At 36.4% G+C, this 20,840-nt stretch overlaps 1 protein-coding gene across 9 annotated transcripts in view; it reads right to left on the reverse strand.

Annotated features, from left to right (window-relative positions):
* Positions 1-656: 656 nt before the first annotated feature.
* The window catches only part of CNTLN (centlein), a 198,954-nt gene continuing 178,770 nt past the window's right edge, over positions 657-20,840 (reverse strand). For 8 of the 9 annotated variants that reach the window (XM_030004482.2, XM_030004483.1, XM_030004480.1 and 5 more), the window contains 3 exons: positions 10,740-10,925; positions 9,321-9,398; positions 657-1,425 (listed from right to left, as the gene is read on the reverse strand). In XM_030004482.2, coding sequence (XP_029860342.1) covers positions 1,324-1,425; positions 9,321-9,398; positions 10,740-10,925 — 366 coding nt within the window. In that variant the 3' untranslated portion in view covers positions 657-1,323. Of the gene's footprint in view, positions 1,426-9,264; positions 9,399-10,739; positions 10,926-20,840 lie in introns of all 9 variants that reach the window. The other variant, XM_030004476.1, reaches the window with a different exon arrangement.

Here is a 20,840-nt window from a genome sequence, read left to right on the forward strand (position 1 = left end):
ATTTCTTGCTTTGGAAAAAGTGGTGTTCAACCATTCCTGAAGATGTGTTTCTTTTTTATATAGGGCTAGCTCCAGGTCTTAGTTTACAGCTGCAGGTGGAATATGTTTGCATGATTTTCAGTAATTCCAATAAAAATTAGCTCAAGTCCCTGTTGTCATTAGGTGTAGAAGTTTAGTGAATGTCTTCTCTTCCTCATCCTTTCCTTAGAGACACCAATTAATGAACTCCATAAATTAAAAGAAGCACGGTGACATCCTAGGAAAAGCACTGGACTGACATGCAGAAAACTTTTCTGTTTCATGCTTCTTTTGAGCGAGCTTAGGTGAAACAGATATTGCTTCTGATTCCCCACCCAATACAAATAAAGATAATGATATCTGTTGTAAAACAACTTGATATCCATAGGTGAAGAGTCATATATAAGAGTTAAATGTTGTTACCACATGAATTCAGAAACCTGGGTCTTTCGTTTTTTTCAGGTGGATTGGTCCAGAGGAATACAAACTCTTAAGATCAAAGATATGAAGAAACAGCAATTATTTGTTAGTACTGCCAGATAAATCTTGGTGGTAATGACTAAAACTCTATACCATTTTCCCAAGGAAAGTGAGGGCTTGCAGCTTGGTGTTAGCTGAGAAAGAACTGGGACTAATAGTGAAAAAAAACCCACAGTGGAAATAAATTTATTGTATTGAATTTTTTAAATACAGCTAAATACATTGTACACAACACACTCCAACTCAGAAGAAAATACAGCTTTTCCCAGGAGTATTAATCTACATTGAATACTCTTATTTCTACAATCATTCATTTTCTCATTTTTTCCAACAAAAAGAGAGCATATAATTTTATGTAGTATATATCATAAAGCTGGATTTACAAAGAAGCTAAAAGAAATTAGGTATTGAAAATCCCAATGATGTTCCCAGTTCCTTTGTAAATCCTACTTCTACTGCTCTGACTAGTACAACCAGGAGTTACTTAGCTGCTTTTTGTACTTTCTGAATTGTACAGATGTGTGTTGGTTGTATCAAAACCATCCTTTCTCTACAAAGCCTCCACTGGTGTTCCCTGCTAATGCATTTAAAGGAAAATAATATTTAACTTTGCATTGATTTGCAGCAATTTTTGCCTTCAGGAATCAAACTCCACACTCTTTTCTAAATAGGAACGTAATTAATTCCTCTTGTTCAACAATTAGTTCACAGTTTCTACTTATGTATTGAACATACATATTGACAGCTCTTTATGTGAAGAGGAAAGACATGAGGGAACAGCACGCATATCTTAGTCACACTTTGCAAAGAGAGGTCTTAGCAATATCATACAGTATGTTTCACGAGAGAACTGTATTCTTCTACCAGTTTCTTCTTCTCATTTAATTTTTCCAGTATGGCATCCATTAAGTATGAGGCAAAAGGAAACTGAAAAAGAAACATAGTAAGAAAAATGATCATTTAACTTTATTTTCTTCATGTGAAAAACATTTATTAAATAACTTTAAACCATTAGATTTCTCTTAGTTCTGACAACCACCTCACATGCGCATATCTGATCTTTAAAGTTCACCTGCCTGGTTAGTGTCTGAAAATTTGCTCTCTATCATAAAAATGATAAAAGAACAGAGTAAAATGAAAAAAGATAAACGCCTTATTGAACAATTCATGCTTTACTGACCATGTTAATGATGTAAACTGCAGTACCAGCATCTCTGTCATTTATCTTCAATCAGCTGATCAATAAAAGGTTACAGTCATCTCTAGGGCATGCAGAAATGGTAGTGTATGTTCACTACTCTCAGGAGGATCAGACAGAACTACCAGTACAGCTCTCAATGCTGTGGCAACTGCCTTAGACTCACATGTGAAAACTTGTAAATAAAAAAACCCAAAGCAAAACAAAACCCCAAAGCCCAAAAGTTCCAATTGCATTGATTGGGATATGACACAAACATCTGCTCCTCTAAAACACTGTACCAAAAAAATGTATTTACATATTTAGAGAAAAGTGAAAACCTCTATCTGCTCTGATATAAAGGATGTATTTGCACAATCGATGTCTTCTAAGAAAGATTTGGTATATTTTTCAGTGTCATTGCTTTAATGCTTAAAGAGGTTTTCCTTCACAGTCTTGGTGCATCAGTGTGCTGTATGCTGGGAAGTACTTTTGGAGGTGGTACAAAACACTAGGCATTGCAGCTCCACCCAGAGTAGACGGTGCTGTGCCAGAGGAGAGCAGAACAGTTTTCGTTCACCCTTGGAAAGTCTCTGTCAGCTTCACAGAGCTCTGTCAGCTTTCTTGAACTGCTGGTGAGACCAGTGGTGACCGAGGCGTCAGTCCCACACCAAAAGTAACAGCTGATGCTCATATCAGAAGGAGAGATAATTTTACTTTAATAAGGCCACAAGAAATAAACTAGGTAAAATATAGCAGTTGGTTAGGCAGGCCAGTCACCTCTGCTTTTCATAACTGTAGTTCAAGGCAACACTTTTATGTCTAGAACCACACTCTTGTTCCACACTCGTGTATCATTGCTCTGATTTTATTTTTTCACTTCTATATTCCAACTTAAAGAGGAAATTGTATGCTACTTATACCAGATGGAGTACTGCCTGTTTCCTAGATATATATAAAAAAAAAAACATAAAACAAACAAACAAAAAACCCCAGATGTAAAAGTACATCAAATACAAATGCTGGTGTAATGTCTGAACTGATATACAGATATGAATCTATATACTGATACTTATAATCACTAACAAGTCAGAAAAAAAATGTAGCAAGAAAAATCTTGTTAATAGCAAGCATCTATCATTAGGTGACTGCAATGGCAATCCTACATGTTGCTCAAGAGTCACTTTGCAGTTACAGAAAAAGGATGATAATATGCATTATTTCCTTTTTCTACAACAAAGAGGGTTTTGATGGGCTGGTACTTGCTGGCCAGACATGTCTTCATCTGTCATAAATAACTTCTGTCTATGGCAAGAATTTTCTATTAGTCATCTACACCTGTCAGCCTTCTCCTGTACGCTACTGTGATGACTTTTTGGGCAATAAAGGGACCCAATTCACTGAGCAAAAATCTGTTCAGAGTAATATAAGACATAATCTTAAGCTGAAATTCTGTGACACTTACTTGCTACTGTGCTTTAAAAACACTGACTCCAGCATCCTGCTCGTTCTAATTGCTCTCCCTCCTTGACAAAATATGTTTTTTACGAGAACAGTATACTGTTACCTCAAAGTCTCTTAATTCTTCTTGCCTAGCTTGAACTAAATTCATTTCTGATACATTTCACCTTCTTAATGTTGTGCCTAAGATGAATGGTTTCTTATTGATGTCTCTGGCTCATATCATTCTAGCTACATTTTACTTGCTGCTTACTACTCACTGTGGCTTCCATGTCATAGCAAAGTGATCTTTCAAGAACTCTCCATTTAAATCATTCATTTAAATCAAGAGCATTTGAAAGTTGAATATTATGTCATTCTTTCAATATTTGTTGGTATGCAGCAGAGAAAGTGCTGTATGTTTTTAGCTGGTTTTCCTTCTATACCGACACCCAGAACTGGAAGATCTCTACACTCTTCATCTTTAACAGAAGCCTGTCAGATTTACTTTTAATGATGGCTCTGTAACTATCCTGGGAAGCTTTCCTCTACACTTCTCTCCAGAACTTCACAATTGTTGAAAATGTCTCTACTCCAAAGTATTCATCCCAGCTTCCAAACCTGCCATATGCTTGGGAAAGGCTTCGGGAATTCAGTGAGTGCTAAGTGCACACCTAAGGAGTGAAAGCTTGTTCATACCACTGATAATTACATATTTTAATACAGAATGACACTTCCTTCAAATGTTTTCCAGTTATCTGTGCCACAACCAATTTATCTGAACACTACCCATTAACAATAATAGCGATCCTAAATCAGTACATTATGGTAGGCTTTAAGAGAAGTAGTATTTAATTCATTTGTATAAATTCCAAACATTTGAGAGCACAAACTACATGTGGATTTAAAGATTTTTATTTATTTCTTTATGTTTTCAAGAATTACGGATTTCTTCTTTGATACTAGAAAGCCATATGAATGAAATGGCATATTTCTTACACAACTTATCAGACGGATATCTTGGTATATGGATAACTGTAAGGTAATATGATCCTAAAGTCAGGAATGCTGACAGTTACTTCTATTTCTCTCACCTATTTATTCTGACCTTGAGTAGACTTCTTTTGGAGATCCCTTCTGTAAAAAATAAACTAGTAATATATATCGACCTTACATGACTAAGTCTCACTCAGCACAAGCACATAAATATACACTGATCTGCCAGTGAAAAGACTTATAATGAATGCAAGGCAATTTTGTTATTCTAATGAGACACAGCATCTCCATTCACAGAGTACAGCGTTACTTGGCCTCTGCTTCACAAAATCTAAAATGTGTTAACATAAAAATAAAAGGATCTAATTTCTGGAATACACAAATTAGTGGTTACACCTGTTTTAAATCTCCCCATATGGATCATCAGTATAATAAATCTGCCCAACAAAGCCATCTAAACACACTGCAGAGCTGCCTCAAATTGAATTAAGTGAACCACAAAGAACAACCTGAAATAAAACTAAAGAAACTCAGATTATAATTACCAAACCCTCCTAATTTCACTATGACCTAAAAGTCAAAGTTTACAAAAAAAATTAGAGAAATGCTTCACTATTGTTCTTTTTCCATTGTACTTTATGATGGCTGTATATACATGATTATATAAACATACATGTACTTGTCTGTACTCTTATCCTGAGTAATCAAGCCAATCTCTCCCTGTTTTGAGTCCAAGACAAGTGATGTAACGTAGTTTTGTTTGTGTGTATGAGATAAAACATAGACTTATACCATAATGGATTGTCAATGCACAGGACTGAGCTCTTATTCTCATAATGACAAGAAAATCATGGTTACTTTCTGATGGTCTGATACCAGTGTTAATAGTCCCCAGGATATGGTTCACTGGTGCTGCTCTTTAACGTGCAGGTACTTGAAAAACCTGGTGATGGTGGCAGTGGCGAGTGTGCACAGGTGTGTTAGTGCATGGGTGAATACATATGTGTGCGTGTGAGCAGAAGACAGGCAATGAACAGAGCAGACACAGGCTGGAGAGACTAACGAAAGCAAAGTACGCGAGTTCCAATCCAAGAAGTTTGAAAGGAAACAACCGTAGCTGTTAGTGCACATTCCCAGATGATACCAGCGGAAATCTATATTTAGAAGCCAGTGCAAATCCTAGAAAAGGGTTGGGGAAGATCCCTACTGATGAAGAATGAATATACAGTTCCAAAACCTGTTCTAGAGATGGATTATACACATACCTACAAAGTGCCCACAGAACAGAGGGGAGGGAATTTTTCTGGAAGTTTTCACCATTGGAATATGATTTGTAGATTCATAATGAGGTCATGAGAGGAAAGATGTTATTAGGCACCTTTGGTTATGTGAGATGTGATATCCCAAGGAGTACATGAGGATGGAGGGAAGGCAAGTGCCGCTGTATATCCGATAAGGGACATGCTAAATCAATGCTGTCATTTGCTTCAATGCTTGGAAGAGTTAGGCATATGATTTGTATTTTATTAAAAAATAGTTCTTGGATACATCAGGCAGTAATCTGGACTGGGCTAACATGCTGTACTCACATACAAAATTATTAATGGATTGTTCCCAGATGCTGTTCCTTACAATCAGCCACAGTGAATGAAAGTCTGGGGTGGTACAAGTAATCTTGTTTAAGTTATGTGAAAAGAAGTCACTCTCTTGGTTTAGCTATGTAAGTTTCCTATGATGGGAAAAAGCTAGAGAAGGTTGCTGGCTTGTCGGGTTTTTTAAGTGATTACAAAAAGAGAGTGCTACTATCCTGTGTCAGGTTCAAATAATAAGACATACACACCCAGATGTGAGGAAGAAAGTACGTAGAAGCTTCATCACTTGCCATGCAAGCTGTAAACCCACATACATATTGAGATAACCATACTTGCTCCCTCCTCTCCCAAATACCACAAACTGGTAAAAACTCCATGGTCTACAAAGCAATACCTCTTCCAGCTTCTCTCTCCCATGCCCAATCACTAATGCATAATCACTCTGATGTCTCTGTACATGACTCAAACATCCCTGTGCAGGTAGCAGATACCTGCATGTGCTCCTGTGAAGCCTCTCCACACACAGGTTCTTCATAGGTAAGTGAACGTTTTACATTGTATCCTAATGTCAGTTATTAAGATGTTACATTTTTATACTTTAGTGAGAACACTCTAGTCATTGGGTGTTAATGTACAAATACAAAAAGGCAACTGAAAAAACACTTCGCCATTCCAGATGTAGGTTTAGACAATAAGTGATTTTTACCAGCTCTGTAGAATTCAGAACATGACTGTACTTTTCAATTATATGATTCTGATTTACATAATAACATCCCGATGCAGAGATGTCTCTATCAAATTGTAAGCTTCTTAGCAGTGGTGTAGTTTCTCTGCATGTGTTTCTATAGCAGTTGATAAAATAAGAACACAAACTCTGACTGGTGTCTGTGAGCCTCAGGAATGCAAAAATATTTATCACTGAAATATTAACATTCTTGTAAAGCTGACAGAAATTAGACTTTTTCAAGTCATAAGAGTACAGAAAATGAAGGTACAGATGAAGAGTAAAACAGAGGTGTGCTATCCTTTATCATTACACTTTAGGGGAATCTATAAAATGACAGTAAAAAGCAACTAGTGCTTCCCTCAGTCCCCCCCAAAATTCTAATGCAGCAGTAAAATGGCGTATGTCAGTAATAAAAATAAAATGTCTATGACATTTTAAATGTTATCGTACTGTCACAGTGGAATAAAATTAGCTTGAAGAATGATCTAAAGGGATATGATGCAGTTCATTATGTATAACAGCAACAGCAGCAGTTTCCCAGTGTTCATAAAGGTTTCCCCATTAAATTTACCTCCAGTCAATAATTAGGAGTCCACAAATAAACCTAGGCAATTAAATCAATACTGCTGGGCAATTATGTTCCAAAGTCCTGGCTCAATGGCACAAAAAGACACTATATCAAACTGCAATATTAAGTGATCTGATGCAATTTTCAACCGAACATTTTCTCAGAATAATAGAAAAGGGGCAAGCCTGCATCTTTGTTCAAGATGCAAACCGGCACACAGTTTGCCAACCTGAAACACTAAGCGAGCAGTCTGATATGAGCCAAGTCCTGACACAAAGCCTTCATTTCACCATGAGCTTTAGTTTTCTGATCAAAATTGTTACCAATGCCTACTAAAGGAAACCACAACCAAACTCTCTACAAGATATGACTTAAGCATTTTAAAGGGCATAGAGCTCTTCTGTGAGCTGCTTCCAAATAGAGACCAAGAAATCTTAGCAATTTCCATCCGTATGACTTAGCACAGACAGAAATGAAAAGCAGAGCTGGCTGCTCCCAAGAAGTACTAATCCCTTTGCAGTTCTAAAGATGGTCGGCTTGCCAAGAATTACTTTTACCCTCAGAGCTCCTCCTGAGGACCCCACAAGATGGAGCAAAAATTGCTGAAAACCACTATTAACTTGTACACAAACTTATACAGCTGAGAGCAATGAGCTCCTCTATCCTTAGTTAACATTTGCAATCCTAATATAGTTGGTTACACAGTCAAGAACACCCTCACTCCCTGTGCCCTGGTTTTTGCTCCCTGTGTATATCAGACAAAGAGCAGTGATAAAATTCTGCTTAGGATTTTTTATCGATTTACCAAAGAATGACAACAAAAAAATAGAATAAGAATTCTTCATCGTATTCCATGAATCTGATTCCTATTTTGGAGTCCATAATATGGAAAGAATCTTGAAATTTATAGATTTTTTAAAAAATTCTTAAAATTAAGGCAATTTAGTGAATAGAAATTTTTGTGCTTTTACTGCTGAATGCCATGTAATACTATGAGGTTAAATTAAAATGCCAGTATTTCTGACAAAGCCAGTAAAAGCATTATTTCCATCTCTTCCACTGCAGCAATTAAGCAGTCTTAATGACAGTAAGTTTTGATAATGAAAGAGGGAAAACCGTCATTTCTTAAAAATCTGGCCACAGGACACAATCTAGACACAAAAGCTATTAATGAGAAAATATATAAATCTGCATGTGAATGTTCCCTTGAAATGGCTTTCAAAATATTTTCAATCATTCACATTCATAACTGAAATGAACTACATTGCTAATGGACCCATGCTAGTGAATACACATTAGGAACACTGGATTTATAAATCAAAGTTTATTTCTTCTCAGACATCAGCTACCCATCTTCTGAATAAAGGAGACAACTAAAATATAATGGAAAAGTTTCAAGAGTCAGTGTATGCTGTCAGTGATGTCCAAACAAAAGCTGACTGTGGCTAGAAAAGCAGGGCTCTCACCTGCCAATAAACTGCCCTTGATCACTTACAAGAGGGGAGCATCCCAGCAGACTCTGTGTGTATTAAAAAAAAGACTTGAAAGAGAAGAAAAAGTATAACACAGGTCACAGCGGCAGTCTCAATGGACCCCTCAGGGATTTCTGCTAGTCTCAGCCTTGTCATCCTCTATGCAGCTTTCCTCTCTGCCCAGAAAATGTCGATAGGAAAATGTTTGAGGGGCCTCTGGTGGAAATTTTTTCATTCTTTCTGCATTGACAGGATGCCAAATCAATATTTACTTCCCACTAACAAGCTGCTCGAGGTCTCAGTAGAAAATATTGTACAGAATGCGAGAAGACACGATAATAAACAGCTGTCTGGCTATGAGGAAAACATGAATTGACTGGAAACAGGTCCACAGTAAAAGGTCACTGAAACCCATGAACTCCTCAGGTGTCCATATCAACTACTAACTTTAAAGGCACGTAATAAAAAATCTCTTTTTCCTAAGAGGTATGAGAGAATGGATCCTTTTCACTCTAGCAAGCATTACACACTGTTTCAATAATTCAATTAACATATTTGCGAAGATCTGTGCTGTTTTTCTCCAGCATTGTTTCACTGGTTTCAGCTGCTAAGTTAGCTATCACAAATCCTTGGTTAACATCTCTTCAGTTTTATCCAGTGACTGTTATTTTAAGAGAAATAAAAAGGAAACGCTACAGAACAAGGATTTTACATTGCATTATCACAGTATAGTTTGGGACCATCAATGGCAACATAATTACAAATACAATAGATTAATTACAAACTAAAATCACTTAGCTGCTCAGAGTGGAAAGTTATAATTCATCAAGGGAAGATGCAAATTTAGCACCTGTGCTTCAATAAGTTTCTGTATATACTGCAGCCACTCTTTATCTTTTTCAAATTCCATTTTCGCCTTTGCCGTTTCCTAAAAACAGAAAAATATAACAAAGACACAATATTTCAACACCACCCGAGCAGAACATAATGAACAATAAAGGAAATGTGTAACTGGGTATACATTGACTAAACAGCATGTGGAAGTGGGAACCTTGCTTGCAAAACTAGTTACCTGAAACATATCCACTAAGTATGAGGGCTCTGCTAAATTTATAAACCTATCCTTGTCTGTGTGTGTCCCTAGAAACGTGTACGGCATGTCCTTTTCACATGAATATACAGGTGTACATTTGATCTATGTGTAAATTTTACGAGTTCAATGTAAAGGTTCCTGAGTCTACACACTGATAAATAGAACATGTATCTAAAATGTGTGGTATAAATTCATCACGTGTATTTTAAATTTGTTTTCTATTTATAGTTATGTATGTTTCTGTGTTTTACACATATATTCACAACAGTGATTACTGCAAAAGATATAGGATGTAGAAATTACTTGAGAATGAGGTAAGCATGGAACAATTCTGTCAAAGTGAATCACTTTACAGGGGCATATCATGTTAGTAAACAGGGCAGGAATCAGTCCATTTTATTTGTATTCACGAATGTAATCCATATCAGTGCATACACATACAATGCACCTTTACTTAACCAATGTGAAAACTCTCTTTTGTGATTTCTGTTAATATAAAGCTCCAATAAGGCTTAACCTAAGTCATCACCAGAGTACTGTTACAGCCCAGTCATGGTCAACTCTTAGACACTATTATTAGTGTACAGGGTTTTTCATGTATTATTTGATCAGGCCTAAATAAATCTGGATAAGAAATCCTATTAGTGTCTCTATTTAATAGAGGGTGATTTGATGAAACACTATCAAATATTTCATAGTAAAATGTATGATAGAATCAACCAAAAAAGGCAATGGATTCCCCCAGAAACCATCTGTCTACTAGAAATACCTTTAATAGGTATCACAATTCAAGAAAGGAAGCATCAATGGAATCAATCTGGCACAGCAAGACACATTCTAATTTTGTTTTCATTAATGCAGAAGTCTATTTAAGATGTATAACCCTGCCAAATAGTCTCACGAAAAAGGAAATTAAGGATTTTCAAATAATGTCTCTACATCTACATGCTCAAAACAGTATATTTATGTTTTATTTATGCATGCCTGAAGTCTTGCCACCTTATGAGTCTCTAACCTGACCTTGTTATTTAAATCCAACCATTCTGTTCTTTTTGTGCTGGATGCTGCACAATGAAATTCCAGTCTTTACCTGGAAATCCTTTTCCTCAGGAATGCAAATATACAGCATCTTCTGATCTAGCTGCTTTTTATGGAAGAGTCCTTAAAATAACTTACCTCATCATCTTCTACTTCTAATATCTCCTCAAGATCAGTTGTTGAAACATTAAGGATAGATGCTGCCAACTGAACAGACTCTTGGGAAAGGCTCTTTTTGCACGCTCTCACTTCTCCCATTTTTTTTGCCTGTTTGATTTTTGTTCTCAGCTCTTGTACGCTGTGCTGTAACTCTCTGGTTAGAGCCTGGAAGGTGCAAGCAAAAAATACTCTGTTGCAATTTTTCTTAAAGTGCAAACACTAGGGAAAAAACAGTATCATTCAGACTAAGCTCCTTTACATGGCACTTATCTTCATTCTGTGTTACTGGTTCAATAGGATACATGCTGTAATATTAAATAACATGGTATTTAGAATACAAAATATTAATTAATACATTAAACCAGAAAATGTTCTTAAATATAGATACAATTTTTTGTTGTGTGTCTTCAGCAAAATAGCTATATTCATAATGCCCTCAGTAGTAAAACAAAGCAGTTTCCACAGAATCAATTAAAAATCCTTTCCTGATCCAGTCTACCAGAAATATTCTTGAAATAACAACAGAACTGTCAGGCTTTACTTTGGTCAAAGAGAAATCTTTTTAAAGCTTATTCATACCTCACTGCATGAAGAAACACCAGTATACTTCTTTATTCAAAACCTAACATTTTGGTTCCCACCAAGACAGGGTAATTCAACACTGTCCTGGCTACTGATTCTTCCCGATGTAATTTCTACAATTTAAATCATCACAGTAGTGGTTATCCATTGCTGATAAGCAGCATACCCTTAGAGCACACAAGTCGACCATATCATTATTATTCAAGGCTTGCATAGGAAGGGTGGTATCCTCCATGCAGCTGGTCCATACAGAAGGCCCAGCCAGGCCAGGCAGTCTCTTTGCAAGGGTGCTCTCAGCAGATAGTAGGTGTTTTAAACAGATAGCAGCTCAGGCAGCGGGACGAAGATCAGGTGCCAGACCAGAGCCACTGCAATTGTTCTTTAACCCTGGCTTTGACAAGGTCTGAAGCAGGAGCGCCAAAAGAAGCCTCAATTTTAGATCCCATTTCTGCTGGAAGACTTTTAGTTAGTTTTAAGCAAGAACTAGAGCTTGATAGGATGTCTGATGCTGCTAATGCTGCATAATGAAACTTTATTATCATTACTACTATTACTAGTAACTAATAAAGAGAAAAATAAAGGACAATTTTTCTATGATCATTTCTGAATGATCTGGCTAAGCCAGAAAGATGCTCACAGCTTAAAAAAAAACAAAATCCAGAAAAACAGAATAATACTATTGAAAGAAAACTGTTTGAAAGGTTTAAATGACAGTAAAGGAGAACCACTATCTGGAGTGGAAAAAAGGGATTACTGGGATTTAGTAAAGCTGATGTAAAAACCTAAGAGAAGTAAAAAATAGCGAGATGACTACAGAAAAAATTGTACTCATGGTTAACAGGAAAGAAGAAACCCAGCAGGGGTGAGGCCACTCTCCTTTGTTTATTTAAAACTAGAATAAAAGAAACAGTATGAAAAATCCTGCTGGAAAGACTTTGTTGACCTGAATAAAAGATGAATGGAATTCAAACCTGATTTTGGTTTTTGTTCCCCAACACCACACAAGTACTGAGCTCAAATACTACCTTCCACAGCTGAACATGAGCCAAACTGCACAACAAAGAATTGATGGGTCAAGTTCCCACCTCTCCTATTCCTGAAGTTCTCCCATTCAGTGAAATAACACTAAGCGTTAGTTTAAATCATCAGTTGTATAACTGAAGTTATTTTGTTTCAATATGCAACTATGACAAAAGCATTTTGTCAAAAGCAAAGACAATTTTATTTAAAAATTGTTGGCTGAGAGAAAAGAGCAGTAACTCATTGTCAGAAGATCCTCCTAGCCTATTCAACTTCCATGACTCAAGCAGAACTGTGATTGTCAACACACACACCTTGGCTGAGTTTAAAATGAGAGAATAAGGTTTTCTTTCGATTGTCATATGTGGGGCTTATCTTATTAAACTATCTCTCACCAGCAGCTGATTAACTCCTGAAAATCCTTTTCCTGCAGAATGCCTTCATCCCACAGAAACTGACTGCAGAATTATGAAGCCTGTTTATTGGCATTTGAGGTAAAGTACTCTACAGCCTCTAGTGTATTCAAAATACAGTCATTAGAGAGCACTTGCTGATATATTTCAAAAAAGCACTACAGATTCATCCATTTCCAAGATTTGTTTATTTTTCTACCACTTCCCAACTTAACATTTTTCTGTACTTATCTAAAATTTAATTATTAAAACCAAAATTACCCTACCATAAATTTGGGGAGAGGAGGTACAATGAAATTTGTCCCATTTTCTGATTCAAGTGTGGGTCCCTCCATCCACAGTATTTCCAGCAAACTATCTTGTATATAGACCTGTCTGCAAGTACAGAGCTGAGATGAAGAAACTTGAAATGTTATAGGCAGGGAGCTAGGGCAACTTGGATCAAGCTTATAGAAGGAAGTAGACTAAGAGAGGAGAGAGCCCCAAGTAGAAAAGCACACACTATGAAAAAAAAATTACAGATAAATGACAACATGTTTTTGTAGCATTTGAAATGGTCCAACAGTAAATTGGCTCGTGCAAAATGTATGAGATGTATTTGACAATGGAAAAGTAAGCTCAACTGTACTTTTTTAATCAAATTGAATCAGCTTCCCGAATTTTAAAAATAACATCTCTCTCAGACTTAGGTGATCAGGCTAGAAGATGCACATTGGTATACTAGTGCAAAGAAGAAATGTAAATTAAAGGAGCAAAATATCAAGGAAATTAACTGCAAAGGCACATGGAAAGCCTACAAATAATGATAAACAGCTGAGCACAGACAAACAAAAAGCATGGTAATAAACAAAGTTAAACATTGACTTGAACACCTCAGACATACAAACATTGCCAGACAACAGTCTTATGATATTATTAGATAAACTTTATTGGTGTATCCAAACTCTGAAAGAGGCTCATGATGAGTGAACAAGCTGATAGCAATAGCAACAGTGGAACCCAGAAACTGCAACTCCACTGTGCTTGTCTTTTAGTTCAGAGTTCCAGAAAGGAAGGTACCAGAAAGACCCTGAAGAATCTACAGTAGCAATTAAAAAAAAAAAAAAAAAAGAAAAAAAGAAAAAGGAAGTTTAAACAAAAATCAAGGAAAGATAAAATTACAACTAATAGATTTGATATGCAAGCATACACGTTATGTATAATCACAGTAGATCATACTTATAGAGGACTTACACTTCAATTCCTTTTTTCCCTGAGCAGTTCTAATACACTAAAGCATGTGTGAAACACACACCATATGTGAAAAATAAGGCTAATTTATGGCCTTTCAAATTGGACTCTCAGAGACCAGATATTTTTGAACCTGCCTTCTTCACATTATTAAGTTGTAATAATAATGTTTTGATATACATTTTTCACTGGATAAGTGCCTTAAAAAATGATAGCCTCCCTATGATTTTAAGTTGTTTTCTTCTGTTGATATATCCTCATCCGTCATACACTAATGTATTCATGTGCTAAATTGTTTACTTATTAGTGATTTCATTTATATGTCAGTTCATGCTTTACTACAGAAATGTTCAACGTCAAAGCCACACAAGTCTTTAACTGAGTTAGGAAGAACCATTTCCAAACTGAAAATGACAAAAACCTAAGAGTTTACCAAGACAGGTTTTGTTGGTGAGTGTACTCACTCAGTACAGCCAGTATAATATCATTCTTTAATTAAGGAATTGATCCAATGCATTCTGGAGCTAACCGTAGGGTTTTAAACACTTCCCACCGTATTTCAGAATTGCTTGGTTTTAAACTTATAAGCATACACAGGTGATACAAACTGCCTGCAATGAAATCAATGCAGAATATGACTTCAGTACTGTATTGATGTATGATAACAATGCCTTTATTAGTACTAGTAATACTAGGATTTGATCTTTTCTCTTTGCTTTTCTTTGGTGTCAAATCTAGGTGATATTTTGTTAGTAAACCCATTTTCCCAACTTAGATGTTACCGTCAGAGTTATTCCTGTGGGACACACTTAGCTGCTACCAGCCAACTAGAATAGGAATCCCTGATTAATTCCTGAAAACAAATCTACAACACATCTTGTCAGACCAGTGCAATTGCTACTGGTCTGACTAAAAAAATAATAAGCTTAAAATTCTAACAACATGAGCTTAAAGTACCCAGCTTTTTTTTAATCAGTAGCAGGTCTTGCATTATCTACCAACTCCATATGGTTATATAGTATATATTACATCTACTGGGTTGCATACAGTTCTAAAATATCTCCCTTATAAGCCTTTTTACTTTATTTTCACAACCCAAAATATTCATTCTTTATAATAGTTTTCGATTTTGGTCTCAGCATGCAACCACTTTTTAGCACCACATCTTTTGCCAGTTTTGATATGTATAAAGACAAAGGTCTTCTTTCATTTAAAAGGTCATAATTAATTAAACATTCAAAGAACCTGTGGTGATACACAGACCCTGACAACACACTATTAATAAGGTCTTCACATCCCCAAAAGCTCTGACACTAGTTGATCCTGGAATTGTCACAAATTGATCAATGGCCCCAAGTAAAGCCATATGACGAGGTCAATGCCTAAAACTATTGTCGTAATTACCATGTTAATTTACACACTCTATTGTTATTGTTTGTAGTATAATAAAACTTAATGGCCTTAAGACAAACTAAAGTCTGATGCTAGCACTGTAGCTTTTCATAGCTAGATTTCAATCTTGCACTGGTGCAGATCTCATGGCAGAAGCCATGGCTCACATTAGTTATGGAAAACTGTAAACTTTACTGTGCTTTGTACAATAGTAATAATGTTGTGCTGGGTCTGGCTGGGATGGAGTTAATTGTCTTCTAGCAGCTCCTACAGTGCAGTGTTTTGGATTTGTGACTGAATTGATAATACAATGTTGATAACACACCAGCTATTGCTGAGCAGTGCTTGCACAGCATCAAGGCATTCTCTGTTTCCCCCTCAGTGAGTAGGCTGGGGGTGCACAAGAAGCAGGGAGGGGGACACAGCTCGACAGATGACCTGACTTGACCAAAGGGACATTTCATACCATATAGCGCCTTGCTCAACAAAAAAACTGAGGGTGATGGGGGATTAGCCTGGCAGGTAGCCATTGCTCAGAGACTGGCTGGGCATTGGTCCACATCCCTTGGCGTTTTCTTCCCCTCTTTCCTTCACTTACTAAACTGTCCTTACCTCAACACACGAGTATTCTCGCTTTTGCCGTTCCTATTCTCCGGGGGCAGGAAGTGAGCAAGCAACTATGTGGTGGTTAGCTGCTGGCCAGGGTCAACCAACCACAAATGTATAGAACAGTGTAATATACAGAACAATTCCATACATAATATTTTGTGTGTAGTTCAATATGAACAAGTAATGTGTTTTTAGAAACTCACTTGTTTTGTAGATTGGAATGGTGTAAGGATGTGACCCAGAGCATCACACCAAAAATGAAATGAAGAATCTTTTCTGAAACAAGGTTAGCTTCCTAAAGAAATAAAAGCATTGTGAAGATGTTGCAGCTGTCTGTGGAAAACAAGATCTGAATTTCACAGAACTGAATGCTGAGTTTAAAGAACTTCTCCATCATTTTTGGTAGAACAATTATTGTTGGTTAGGGCGGATTCTAGTGCTGTGAAAGGTTGAGAAAGCACTACCACCCCAAATAGCTCACTATCAACATGACAAAACAGAATAAATGGACAAAGTGACAGAAAGAGATGATGTCATGCACTGTTTCAGCAGCTGAAACAAGCATTCAAGTTTATTCAATGAAAGTACAGTTATTTGGTCCTTATTGCTTCTCTGAAAATGACTTTCAAAATACTTCCAGTAATAATGTTTAAACTGATCTCACAGCATGACTGCTGTATGTCAGAGGAAAGAACTCTTCTATAGTAATTTCATTTTTTTATATATATATTAAGTTACCTCAGCTAGCTCTTTTACTTGAACAAATACATCTTCTAGGCGTAACTTTCTTTCAATCAGAAAAGGGGACAAGAGTGTAGACAAATAAACACAAGACAGACCACTGCAATAGATATGTCTGGCCAAGGGCTGTAACATGTAGCGTTCTGACCCACGGGAATGAGTCAGCCTCAAGAGGTTAACTTAATTCTTATGATCCCCAGAGGCCACATGTGATTTCAGAAACTACAGCAGATGCCCTGAAAGTAGAGTGTAAAGGTGTAGAGGAGATATAGACCAGTCTTACCTTCCTCTGCCAACTTCGATATTCAGTACCGACAAAGAATGGTATTGCCAAATATTAAAGTGGTAGTAACGCTATTTTACCAATGCCACACGGGTCACATTTATAATGTGGTGTGTTGGTTTTATTTACCTGTCTTCAGTCACAGTTTCTGCTTTAGTTCTAAAATTTATTAACATATATGTTTAAGCTACATGGCTCAGCTCTTTATTTGTACATATTTGGAAGAATTAAGATTGGCTTTTATTATCTTTTCCATTAAGAATAAAGTAAACAAGGTGTAGAATGCATTAAAACCAAACCAAATCAAAAAAGATACACTCAAGGGACTATCAGAGTGACAATATTACCTAAAAGCTGGCAGAGCTGCAAAGTTTCAAATGCTAACTCAATAAAGCGCTGAAAGGGAGAAATACATCCAGAAAAGCTATGTATCACATTGATATATATGATTTAAAATAAGCAATCTTATGTTGATTGGCACTGAGAATAGTTCTCACAACTTCACAGAGATCAGTGGAAGATGAAAGCACACGTTGCCTGGAAGAAATGCCTCACCTGATGACATGTAAGAATTCAATTTTAAATAAAGATTGAGAAATTGCAGTATATACATACAAAATAATGTGATACTGCAGTTGCATCTACAACCTGATTTTCCACAAACATCAACACAAGCAATTCTGAACACACATGAGCATAACTAAGGATCTATCGACAAGATCTGAAAAATTAATTGAAGTAACTTAAAATATTACCAGACTGTTCTACCCTTGTGGCAAAAGCTATCTCAGTTGCAGTCCAACATCCTAGCCCAACCCTGCCTTCTTCATGGCTCTGAGTAGGGATGACAGACTGTGAACTAGAAAAGGTGAATTTAGTAATATCCCAAACCCAACTATAGTAAGAACATCTGCAGAAGTGTAGACAGATTTGCACAGTGTTGTTTTGCAACTACTATTGTTAAACCCACCACAGCTTTCCTGACAATGTGCTTGAGTGACACAGTATAAAAGGAGCTTCAGGATTTCAGTATTTGATCACTGCAGACCCAAAAACAAGTTAAAATGCAATAAGGTAGAAGAATATTAAGGTACAATGACAGAAATGAGAAACTGTTGCATAAAATTTGATATCTGATTCCTATCACAGGTAAGATTTGAATTTGTACAACAATGCTGGCCTAAGCTGTGTTATTCCTGCTTGCCGTTAGAACACAAGGAAGAAAGTCTCACTTGGCTGGCAACTGTTTTTCTCCACATTTCTCCAAAATACCTTTGCTACCAATCTCATCCTACATCTTCTACCAAAATACCATTCCTTCTTGATTCAAAACCATTGAAAACAAATGATTTCTTTATAACCATTTATTTTCAAATACAAAATTGAGAATGTTCTTTTGACTGCATTTTCTTAAACAGCTCCAGGTGCAGAAAACCGTAGGGAAGAATACAAAAAATATTTCAACCTATATTTGACATTTATAAGAAAAGGAAATTGAATACATTGTGCTGTGTTCTAAAAGATAGTTCAATTTATTTACAAATTAATAGAAAAGTGACTTAAGTCATGGCCAGTTTTTAATTTTACATTGCCTTCAAAACATACCATGCTTAAACAAAAATGCAGCAATGGACTTATTCTGGCCAATTACAATGTAGTTTATGCTTCTGTAGAGAAGTACACAATATATACTTAAGAGTTTACTTCTGTGTTTTAAAATTCCCTTGTGATTCAAAATTAGGGGGTTTTGTATTAGTGGTCAGCATTTTCTCTTTTTCTTTTCTAATCCTCTCTTGATAACTGTTTAGCTGTCACACTTTCATTTATGTCTGAAATCTTGTCTTAAAAATCTGTCTCTTTTCATAGCGTTCCTTATAACATGACTTTAGGTGGAATGAAGCCCCTCTTACTGCATCAGCTAGGCACCTCATTTATAGAGCTTACAGCAGATACTTACTGATATGAGGGACATTTGGTTATATATAATATTACAGCTTCACAGTTATTTAATCTCTCCTGTACATTAAGCTTTAAGACTGTCAAAAACTTAAGTTGTAGACCCAAATGTTTTCAGACTGATGCTTCTTTTTTAAGTATCAGCAAACATTCCATAGTTTTCATTGTACTGTTGCTATATTTTCAACACAATTACCATGTTTTGTGACCTATAACAGGGAAAAAATAATAGTTTCCTTTATAGCAGAGAATGAGTTGAAATATGTATAATCAGCATGAGATGACAGGCAGAATATTTCTGTCAAAATATATTGGTTTCTAAAATTATATTTATGTGAAATGGGCAATAATAATAATTTAAAGTCCTATTTACTTCAGCATTTAAGTCCTACCTCATTTACATTAATTTTTTCCCTGCTGTAAATTCTTTGGTTTCAACAGAATTACCTCTGATTTACACAGGTGCTAGCAAAACTAGCATCATTCCTTTAAAACATCATATATTACAGTTATTTACACAGAGGAAAAAAAAAAGGCACTGACAGAGATTAGAGCTTCACACACGTGAGTAAGAGATGCCTGGGATCTCGGATAGTTTATTATCTGAACAGTTAGGGCAGACAAAGTCAGCACAGTTATACCGGACATGGCAAACAAAGAATATTCAGGGCAGACCAAGAAGTACTGAGGTGAAGCAACTCTCCAAAGGTCACATAGCAGGTCAGTGATCAAGATGTGAAGAGCACCAAGATTTCCTGATACTCAGTTCAGTGTCTGAGCTTATGCTATGTTTCTGCAGAAACACACACAAAGCTTAAAAACTATAAACCAGGTGCCCTGTGTAAGACCATTGCACTGCTGAAGCAAACGTGTTTGAAACCCAATTTAAGAGGTCAGCTCTGACATTCCTTATATTCTTAAAAAAATTCCATAAATCTTATCAACTGTGTTTTCTTAAAATACTGTCACTTGTTGGTTTTTATGATTCCATCCTCCTAGAGCAATTCCCATCTCTCTGCAGCTCATTTGGCAGGTCCGTTGGGGAATCCCCTCACTCCCACCTTTCTAAACTACTGTGGAGACTTCACAAGGCTCTGTATACGGGTGCTTTCTGTTCTCTCTGCTTCAGCTTGCTTTCTTAGTAATCTGATCAACATACATTGAACAATTATTTCTACATAAACTCTTAAATAAATCATTACTGGAGACCTTTCTCCTTTCCAAGTTTTGCTACTTCTCCTGTCATTTTGCCTAAAAGTTTTCCAGTCAGTTCAAGCCCAGAGCTTTTACTATATACTTTGTACTCATGCATCCATCCCCCAAGTCTTCCGGTTATCCCTTTTTCCAGTCAACATAATTTCTGTCTTTTAGACCCTGAACTGGCCATTATCTTTAAACTAGGCATCTTCCTAACTATCTCCAGATCACGCACAGGGCTCAGTATCAGCTTTAGAAAGCAGTCTCTCCAAGCCATTGATAGGAATCACAGGTGGATCTATACTGTTCCAGGGAGTGCATGGCAGAGTCTCAAAGTAGCTCCCAGCTGAGCCTGTTGCAGTCTTATTCTTTGAAAAACTTAGATTTTTTATTTTTTTTTTTTTATTTCCGGAGGCAAAAAAGGAAGTTATTTGCAAGCTGGTGAAGACAGTTTCCTGTTCAGCTCAAGTTTGTTGGATCTGCTCACACAGTATCTATTATTAGAGAGTCACAGTCTATGAGAACGGTTCCCAGGCACTCTAAGAAAAATAAAATTAACACTAATATTAACAAAATCATCTGCGTAAGTCAGACATGCATCTAAACTTTGCAGGAGACATACATGCACAGCTACAGAAACCTGACATACCTTGCAAT

The sequence above is a fragment of the Aquila chrysaetos genome, chromosome Z (genome assembly GCF_900496995.4).
Source record: "Aquila chrysaetos chrysaetos chromosome Z, bAquChr1.4, whole genome shotgun sequence".
Classification (NCBI taxonomy): Eukaryota; Metazoa; Chordata; class Aves; order Accipitriformes; family Accipitridae; genus Aquila; species Aquila chrysaetos.